The 10,047-nt window shown below is 36.4% G+C and overlaps 1 protein-coding gene across 1 annotated transcript in view; it reads right to left on the reverse strand.

Annotated features, from left to right (window-relative positions):
- LOC150091405 (sorting nexin-12-like) overlaps positions 1 to 9,453 on the reverse strand; it is a 33,938-nt gene extending 24,485 nt beyond the window's left edge. Inside the window, exon 1 of the mRNA XM_090383739.1 lies at positions 9,187 to 9,453. Coding sequence (XP_090239865.1) covers positions 9,187 to 9,357 — 171 coding nt within the window. The 5' untranslated portion in view covers positions 9,358 to 9,453. The remainder of the gene's footprint in view (positions 1 to 9,186) is intronic.
- Between the last annotated feature and the right edge of the window lie 594 nt (positions 9,454 to 10,047).

The raw sequence follows: 10,047 nt of genomic DNA on the forward strand, positions 1-10,047 counted from the left end.
AGCTACATTTCACAAACATTTGTATTTTGATAAAATGTAATTTTTGCAGACAAAAATAAATTTAATATTTTTGAATCATGTGACAGAACAACGGTATAGAGAAAACAAAACCAAGAAAATCTTATCCCAAACATAATACAGAGACATTATTCATTGACTGAGCCATGGTGCTGGTAGTAAGTGGAATATCATCACTTTACAGCATTTTTATCAGTCAGCTCCAAATAGAGTGAATGTAGAAACATGATATGGTGATGGCTGCTTATCAGGAGATGGACTTTTTAATATAAATTTATGTCTGATTAGACAACTCATACACAGCAAGAGTTAGGATGCCACTAGCATTTAATTTACTAAATCCATTTGAGAACCTTAAAAACTTTTATCAGGTTTCCTAGCAAGTGCCTAGTTTCCTACTGCAATTTGCAGAACTGAAATCTTTCTTATTGGAATTGGTGCAATGAAAGGACAATTTTGCTGCACCAATTCCAACAGTTCCACAATCTTCTTAATTTTTTGTTAGTTGTTGGCACATCGGCTTCTGTGGCCATAATACACCGCCCAAGGTTTTTTGCATTTTACTATGATCCAAGACCAAGGTGGGATTCGAACCCGTGACCTTTGGGTTGCCAGGCAGGCACTTTACTCACCTGGCTAGCCTGGTTAGCACAACCTTCTTAAAATGAGGCTTCCAAGTCTATATGCAGTATTCAAGATGCAGCCTAACTTTAGACATTGGGATAATTAACTCCTTGTCACTTCTGGCAAAATTTCTATATCACTGACAGAACCCAATGAACTGGCCTAGCAGCCTTCTGCATGGCATGAGAGAACTTCATATCAGACTATACAATTACCCTCAGGTCTTTTCCTTTCTCCACTACACTGAGTGTGGTACCAGCAAATTGATATGTTATTCTGGAATTACTGCTATCCATATTTAGCACCCTGCATTTATAAATGTTAAATCTCAATTGCCAAGTCTCAGCCCAACTGTCTAATTTTTTCAAGTCTTGCTGAAATCAGTAGCCTACTGAAAAATCAGTAGCATATCCTGATTCTGGGCTCTTACCATATAATCCTTCATATCCAATATCTGCAAACTTTGATATTAAGACTGATATGCCTTCATCAATATCATTAATAAATATGTGAACAATAAAGGGCACCAGCACTGAACTCCGAGGGGCCTCACTAATAACATTAGTTCAAGAAGAGCAGTGATCACTAATAACTACTCTCCACCTTCTGCCACTGAACCATCCTTTCATCCATAGCAGTAACTTGCCCCTAATACTACACTATTTTTTTTTTTTTCCTATTTTGGTAGTTGTTGGCGCATCGGCTTCTGTGGCCATAATGCACCTCCCAAGGTTTTTGCAGTACTTTGATCCAAGCCCGAGGTGGGATTCGAACCCGCGACCTTTGGGTTGCTAGGCTAATACTACACTGCTCCAATATATACAGCAGTCTTTCATGTGGAACAGTATCAAAAGCGTCAATGAAATCTAAGTATATGATGTCACCATTATTTTTCACATCCACTTCCTTTGTGACTGTCTCATAGTAGCTGATCAGACTGGTCAGATAAGATCTCCCCTTATTCCTAAGGATAACAAACCCATGTTGTGATTACCATCTAATTACCGTCTTGTCAAAATTATCCTGCATTACTTCTCTGACCACTCATACCATTATTTTCTCTGGAAGAGAGGTCAAGCTTACAGGCCAATAATTACTCAAGGCCCCCCTTAATCCCCTTTATGAATAGAGGAGACATTTACACATCTCCAACTACAACAAGGCCCCTCCCCTGAATCCAGGGATGCTCTCATAATTGAGGTTAAATGTTTACTCACCTCTTTTGCAGATATGTAAGTTAGTTAACTTCAGTTAATTTACTGCATATAGACATGATGCATTTGCACTAACCTATATGTCAGTAAATTTTCTTGCAGTCTAAGGCTTTTGACCTGAATGTTTATTAAGTATTAATCTACTAAACACCATTTGGCATACCTCATATTGTGAACTTAATTGTACAATGAGTTGCCTATTTGGTTATACTTCAGTAAGTAACAATTTCCCAATAGAAAAGACTATCTGAATAGGCAACTCATTGTGAAGGCATTCACAATATGAGATGTAATGAAACTATGCCACTATAATAATTTCAATTAATTTACTGCATACAGATATAATGCACTTGCACTAACTTATATATCTATAAATTTTACTACAGTACTGAGGCTTTTGCCTTGAATCTTTATTAAGTATTACCTCTTTTGCTTAAGGTCTTAAATGTATTCCTCTATGGAAAGAGGATACCTGAAAACTCCTCCTTAAATTCTTCCTGATATTTCCTAGCAGAAATATAAGCACATAGCAGTTCTGCTGCTCTATTGTGAAGTTATCCAGTACTAATGGGAAATAATCCTGCATTTCTGGTTAGCCATGAATAATGAGAAATGAAGAAGACATCACAAATTCACGTCATTGCAGAACTCAGTGGCCTCTTATTGCCAGTTTCCTGAACATAAATGACAGTAAGAAATTTGTCATCTACTACCATGCTGGTAGTAGGTGGCCATGATCTGGCATAGTTCTCAAAAAATCAGCCTATGAACTGAAGAGGTTCTATTGTGGTTTTGGTATCTAGGTTTGCACATGGTGCAGGTGGTATAATTTATTGAAACAACTATGGATAAGTATGCATACTATAATATATTTTTAAAAAAATTAACTGCCCTCCCCAATCACTGGATATTAAATCCACTGAAAATTTGTTAAACCAACTGAATTTTACATCTGTAAATATGATATTACAAATGACAATGACTTAAAGAGAATAATTATTGAAGGAAGAGTTGTTAACACTGAGGTTGGTTTTTGTGAAAAGCTGGTGAATTCATTATCAAAAAATGCAGAATTCAACAGAAAGCATATACAGTTAAATATTAGCAGCATGATTTAATAACAGATTATATGATATACAAATAAGTCAAAGAGCTAAATTTTATACATTATTAATCTAAGAGAATATACAATTTACTTTCAGTATGTTTTCTTTCATTTTTTTATTATTAAATAATCAGATAGTGAAATCTGAAGATAGTGAAATCAGTGAAAAAATAAGTGAAATCTGTCAGATTTCACTTATTTTTTCTCCTATAATTTTATGAATTTGGGAGTGGAATCATATCCTCCAAAGTATTCTGTTATGTATTGCTCTCAGCTTTTCATTTCACCCTTCTAAAATCACAGAAGTCCTAAAATTATGGTGGGATTAGAACTAAATGTTTCATTTAAGCTTAAACAAAAATCACTTAGATAAAAGTGAGGGATCCTTCATATCAAAATTGCCTAACTATAACTGTGCTACACCTGCTACTCTCACCTTAAAAAATCAAAACTTATGTTCAATAGCACTTCTCTTGGTAAAAAATGTTTTTCTAAATTATTGGCCACATTCCCTCAAAACGTATTGCGCAAATTCTTCAGAATTTCTCTCATATCCACTATGGAAAGAAAGGTGTCTCAACAGGGGCCAAACAAATTGGAACCTCTTTACTTCCCTCCAAGGCTTTTAATCTAAATGGGCAGTTAGATTAGTCCTCCTTGATCTTGTTTCTGGCTTTGATTAGATAAACCTTTACGTGCTTTGCTCTCTATTAGACCCCATCCATATTAATAGTGAAAGATTTTTTTTTTGATTATATACATGAGCAGTTGTACCAGTATTAATATGGAGTCCAAACCTAGAAAAATAATCCTTATTCTTGGAAAAAGTAAGATAATCCTTATTCTTGGAAAGAGCGATTAAGTTTAATATTGTTAATTACAATAACAATATTAAACTTAATCGCTCTTTCTAAGAATAAGGATTATTTCTATTGGTTTGGACTCCATATTAATACTAATTAAATCTCATATGTCTATAATAATAATAATAATAATAAAGAATGTTTTTCACTTTTTCCCTTTGGTTGATGATCCCATCTGTCTCTATTCACAAAGAACTTGGCTTACTCATTGATCAAAAATTTCAGTTTTGGCCAAATATACCTATGCTTGCAATTGCTTTCTAAAAAAAATGTGGCTGTAGGAGATATATAAAAGCAGAGCACACAGGTACCTTAAATATAGCATTAGGATCAGTAGTGGCATATGATGCAAGAAAGAAGCTTACAGGGCATCAGCCAAAAAAAAATCCCATTTCACCTGTTAATTCTCTCTAATAGTTTGTCTAGTTCTTCCTTGAATTTATTTAAGCTATCGACTTCCACAACAACAGATGGAAGTTTGTTCCAGCAATCAACCATCCGCCCAGCTAAAGAAAAATTTCTGCATATCTATTCTACAACTGTCTTTCCTCAATTTGAACTTATAACCCCACCCCCTCAGGTGCAGAATCTGAGCAAGAGGAAGAATCCCATCAGCACTGGGCTTGCTCAAATCATACAAGGCCTTATACACCTCAATCAGATCACCTCACAGGTGCCTAGTTTACAGACTGCAATTTGCACGACTTAAGCCTTTTTTGGTAAGAGCAACCCTTTATTCCACTCACTAATCTTGCTGCTATTCTCTATAATTGTTCAAGCAGCTCTACATCTTATTCAGCACTCACGGTTTGGCCTGGTTATTGCCTTATACAAGGGGATAATCACCTCCTTATCCCTGCTAGCAAAATTCCTATATATTATTGACAAGACCCCATGAGCTACTCTTGCCACCTGTTTGCACTGCTCAGAAAACTTCATATCTGAGTGCACAATTACCCTAAAGGTCTTTTTCATTCTCCACTACCCTGAGTGTAGTACGGCACAGTTGGTATGTTACTCTAGGGTTAGTGCTACCCATGTGCAGCACTTTGCATTTGTCAATACTAAACTTCAGCTGCCATCTCTCAATGTTTCCAGATCCTGTTGCAGTAGCATACTGTTCTTACTGTCATTAATAACCCTACCAATCTTCGTGTTGTCTGCAAACTTGGACATTAAGCCTAATATACCTCCATCAATATCATTGATAAATACAGAAAACAACAATGGGCCCAACACGGACCCCTGAGAGACACCATTAATAACATTAGTCCACGAAGAGCAGTGTCCATTGATTACCACTCTGTCTTCTCCCACTCAACCACTTCTTTATCCATAGCAGCAATTTGCCCTTAATGCCATACTGCTCTAACTTATACAGTAGTCCTCCATGTGCAATAGTATCAAAAGCTTTCCTGAAATCCACATATATGATATCAAAATTATTTTTTGCATCCAGTTCCTTTGTGACCACGTTGTAGTATCCAATCAAACTGGTCAGACAAGACTTCCCTTTAACAAACCCATGTTGTGTCTGAACTATAACTGTAGTCTTGTCTAGCTGATCCTGCAATGCCTCTTTAATCAGTGACTCCATTATTTTCCCTGGAATAGAAGTTAAACTAGACTATCTTATATCTACCATAGGCGTCCATGTCTCCTGATAATTTATATGCATCCCATGCATAATTTTCTTCTCTGCCATGAGTCTCATTAGTTCATCTGACATCCACTTAGGCCTAAACCTTGAACAGTATTTCTTAGTTGGTATGAAAAGTTGAGTAGCTTCCAAGATTAATTTCTTGAATGCATCCCATTTAGAATTTGAAGTTGGTAACATCATCAGTTGGTTCCACTGCATAGAATTTAAAAACTGTCTGAGACCATTGTAGTCACCTTTACGAAAACAAAAACCCTTTCCTTTACCCCTGATGGTACATCTTTGAGTAAATCTCACATCAGTACACTGTGATCATTGCCACCTAGTGGCTCCTCTATCTACAGATTCTTAATGAATAATGAATAATCACTGCTGATAATCAGATCAAGAGTATTACTCCCTCTGGTTGCCTCTTGAACATGCTGCTGCTGCTGTAAACAATCATCCAATAAATCCACAAAAGTCTTGCTAGCGTGTAAGTGACCAACCCATAGGTTCCAGTCTATATCTGGGAAGTTAAAATCCCCCCCATTACAAGACAATCTAATTTAATAGCCCATTCCATTTCTCTGTACAGTTGTCCATTGTACTAATCAGAGTCAATAAGCCTATAACAAATTCCTACTCTCAATTTTGCTTTCCCAGTGCTTATGTCACACAAAAATGACTCAACACTACACTGTCTATACAGTTGACATGGATGGACAGTGCAGTGTTCCTTAGATTTTGTGTTTCTTAATATTTCTCCCTTTCTTCATATATAACTTCATATCTGACTGCACAATTACCTCCAGGTCTTTTTCATTTTCCCCTACTCTGAGTGTAGTACCACACAGTGGTACATTACTCTGGGGTTACTGCTACCCATATGCCATACTTGGCATTTTTTATCATAGAAGCTACTCGGCTTTTCATATTACCAATTCAAGGCTTAGACCTAAATGGATATCAGATGAGATACTGAGACATGTGGCTGAGAAGAAAAATGCATGGGATGCATATAAGTTATTAAGTGGTATAGAAACCTATGATTCAGAGTAGGTTCCTGTCAACTGGAGAAGTGCAAATGTATCCCCAATTCACTAACAACATCAAAGGGTGACAAAGATATAAACTAGTCTGCAATCAAGTCACAAAGGAGAATAGGCAAGCCAAGGCACACTACGAGAAGTCTTTTGCAAAGAATGCCAAGAAAAGCAGCAAAGACTTTACTTATATTAATGGTAGAAGGAAGGGGTTGAATCACATTGGTCTACTTGATGATGATCCTGCTCAGGTTGCTGACAGGCTGAATAAGTATTTTGCATCTACATTCACACATGAGGATTTCTTTAGGAAAAATGGATGGCAGAAGTTTATCAAACTCTAACAGGGAGCTAAATGATTTTCTGATAACTGAGAGGAAAGTGGAAGAAAAGTTGTAGAAGTACACATAAAAATCACCTAGGGTGAATGGGATCTATCCAATTATATTAAGAGAGGCAGCAAAGGAGGTAAGAAAACCCTTAGCCATAATTATGAGGGCATTATGGCTAAGGGTTTATGGCATTATGAGATTATGGCATTATGAGAGGAGATTCCTACGGACTGGAGATGTGCAAATTTATTCTCAATTCACAAAAGGGGATCAAAGAATGACATAAGTAATTACAGCCCTGTTAGCTTAATGTTTGTTCCAGGGGAAAATAATGGAGTCACTGGTTAAAGAAGTAATGCAGGACCATCTAGACAGGAATGACATTATACTGCAGTCACAGCATGGATTTGTTAAGGGGCAGTCTTGTTGAGCAATCTGATTGGAAGCTATGATGCACTGACAACAGAAATGGATGCAAAAACTAATTTTGATATCACATACTTGGATTTCAGGAAAGCTTTGGATACTGTTGCACATAAAATATTGCTGTACAAATTGAAGCAGCATAGGATTAAAATAACATTATTACTATGAATAAAGGGATGTTTTGGTGGGAGAAGAGATAGAGTGGTTATCAATGAACACTGCTCTTTGTGGACTAATGTTATTAGTGGAGTTACACAAGGTTTGGTGATGGGCCCATTGTTGTTTCCTGTAATTATTAATAATATTGATGAGGGTTTATCAGGATTAATGCCTAAGTTTGCAGACAGTAATAAAGGAATGCGGCTTAAAAAACATCTAGAAACGTTAGGTAGATGGGCTAAGAAATGGCAATTGAAGTTTAACATTGACAAATGCAAGCTACTGCATATGGGCAGCAGTAATCCCAGAGTAACATATCAACTGTGTAGTATATTACACTCAGGGTAGTGAAAAATGAAAAGACCTTGGGTAATTGTGCAGCAGTCAGATATGAAGTTCTCTGAGTAGTGCAGACATGTTCCTGGACAGCTCATGGGGTTTTGTCAATTATATGCAGGAATTTTTCTAGCAGGGATAAGGAGGTGATTATCCCATTGTATAAGGTAATGGTCAAGCCATATCTTCAGTACAAGTCTGGAGGCCTCCTGCTGGAATGGGTACAGAGAAGGGCAATGAGATTGGCGAGGGGAACAATGGGGTGCTCTTACCAAGAAAGGCTTCGGTTCTGCAAATTGCAGCATCTGGAGACTAGGCAACTGTGAGGTGATCTGACTGAGGTGTTTCAGGTTTGGAATGGCTTGAGCAAAATCAGTGCTGATGGGATTCTTCCTCTTGCTTAGACTATGCATTAGGTGGCTTAATTCAAATTGAATAAGCATGGTTGCAGAATAGATGTGTGGTAGTTTGCCTTCAGCCAATGAGTGATTGATTGCTGGAAGAAGCTTCCATCCATTGTTGTGGTAGTGGACAGTTTGAACACATTCAAGGAAGAACTAGACAAACTATTGGAGGGGATGAATGGGTGAAATGGGTTTTTTTTTTAATTTATTTTTTGACTGATACTGTATAAGTTTGCTTTCTTGCATCGTTTGCCACTGTTAATACTAATATCACTGTGTTTAGTTGTCACATGAACTAGAATTATGGTAGACTCAAATGAATTTTCATTTCACAGTTTTTTTACCCTCAGGGACTCACATCTGGTGAGTATGGACTTGGCACACCCAGGGTCCTGAGCTGGATATCATCATTCTTCATTTTCTTTTGTGTTTCCCTTCTCTTTCTCTCTCTCTCTCTCTCAAGGTAACTCAGAAATTTTTTTGGCTGGTACAGCATAAGCCTCTGGCTTCCTTGCACCACATGGCTAATAATAATAACTCCTGTCAGAGCTTGTCAATTTAGCTGCTTCAAAATTCTACATAAAAAAAATAAATAAAAACAGATAGAAAAAACTGCCACAGAAGGTATTTTCTTGTGTTCTCAATTATGATTTAAATCGCTATGATTTTTATGAACAACTATGTGTGGCACACTGATATATGAAGCACCTTCACAAATGCATAGCCCACCAGCAGTATGACACTTGTTGGGGGGGAGGGGTGATAAACCTCTTTCAGATAATATCTAACATTTAATATGAGGCGTGAGGAAATTGTATCTAATCCGGATATGTACCAGAATTTCTGAAGCATAAACTATGGGTACACCAAAATGAATAATGCCACTCACATCATATCACCTTGCTGCCATGAATGTCAAAACTCGTAATCTCTTGGTTCCTTTAAAAAACACACAGTAGCCTAATTCAAACTTTAAAAATCACAGCTGTAATCTAAGTATTCACTCAGAATTTTACCTACCCTCATCCTAACTTCATAGTCTGTATATCTTTTTCTTGCAACTCCATGAGTGATTGGGTTTACTACATCAATCTCCAGAAAATTGGCAGGAGCAGCGTATGCATCGTCCAAAGTTTGTTTTTTCGGTTGAAGTCGCCGAGTAGATTCTTGTGGAGGTCCTTCTGTCATCATGGTTACATAAGACTAACTACAACACAATGTATAATTATTCTGCAAAGTCTTAGCCTCTATTTTACTTTCATAATATCGCAACACACAACGCACGGCGCCATCACGATTGAATAAATATAACATAGGTGGCGCTTTGTCCTGGATATAACTGAAGATCTCCATCTTCAGCTACTTACGGATGAAAAAAGATGATTTCTTATGCTATGTTTATATGGTATCTAGTTATATGTATCGTCACATAGAAATTGAGATTTGTGCTGATACATGTACAGTATATAGCATGAAACTGTTTACATTTGCAATACGCACACACACTAGTAATAATAATAATAATAATCATAAGAATAACATTCAAGAACTAAGCTGATAAACGTAAATAGCACATAAAAATATTTTAAATCGTAGTTCATCAAAACAAGCAAAGTCAGAAACAATGCAGCAAATATATTTTCATTTAGATGGTATTAGGACACAAATATGATTCAAGGAAAAATAAAATTTTATGAAAATGTTTATATTCAAATCATGATGGAATACAAAATGTTCAGATCAAATAAAACAGGAATGGCGATTTTTTGAACAATAAATTTTAATTAAAAAACTTTAATAACCATAAATTTAATCAGACGTGGACGGTACTTCCCAAATTGTAATGTTGTCGTTTTTTTTTTTTTTTTAATGGAAATTTTA

The sequence above is a fragment of the Mastigoproctus giganteus genome, chromosome 1, assembly GCF_048544385.1.
Source record: "Mastigoproctus giganteus isolate SK-2022 chromosome 1, ASM4854438v1, whole genome shotgun sequence".
NCBI classification, from domain to species: domain Eukaryota; kingdom Metazoa; phylum Arthropoda; class Arachnida; order Uropygi; family Thelyphonidae; genus Mastigoproctus; species Mastigoproctus giganteus.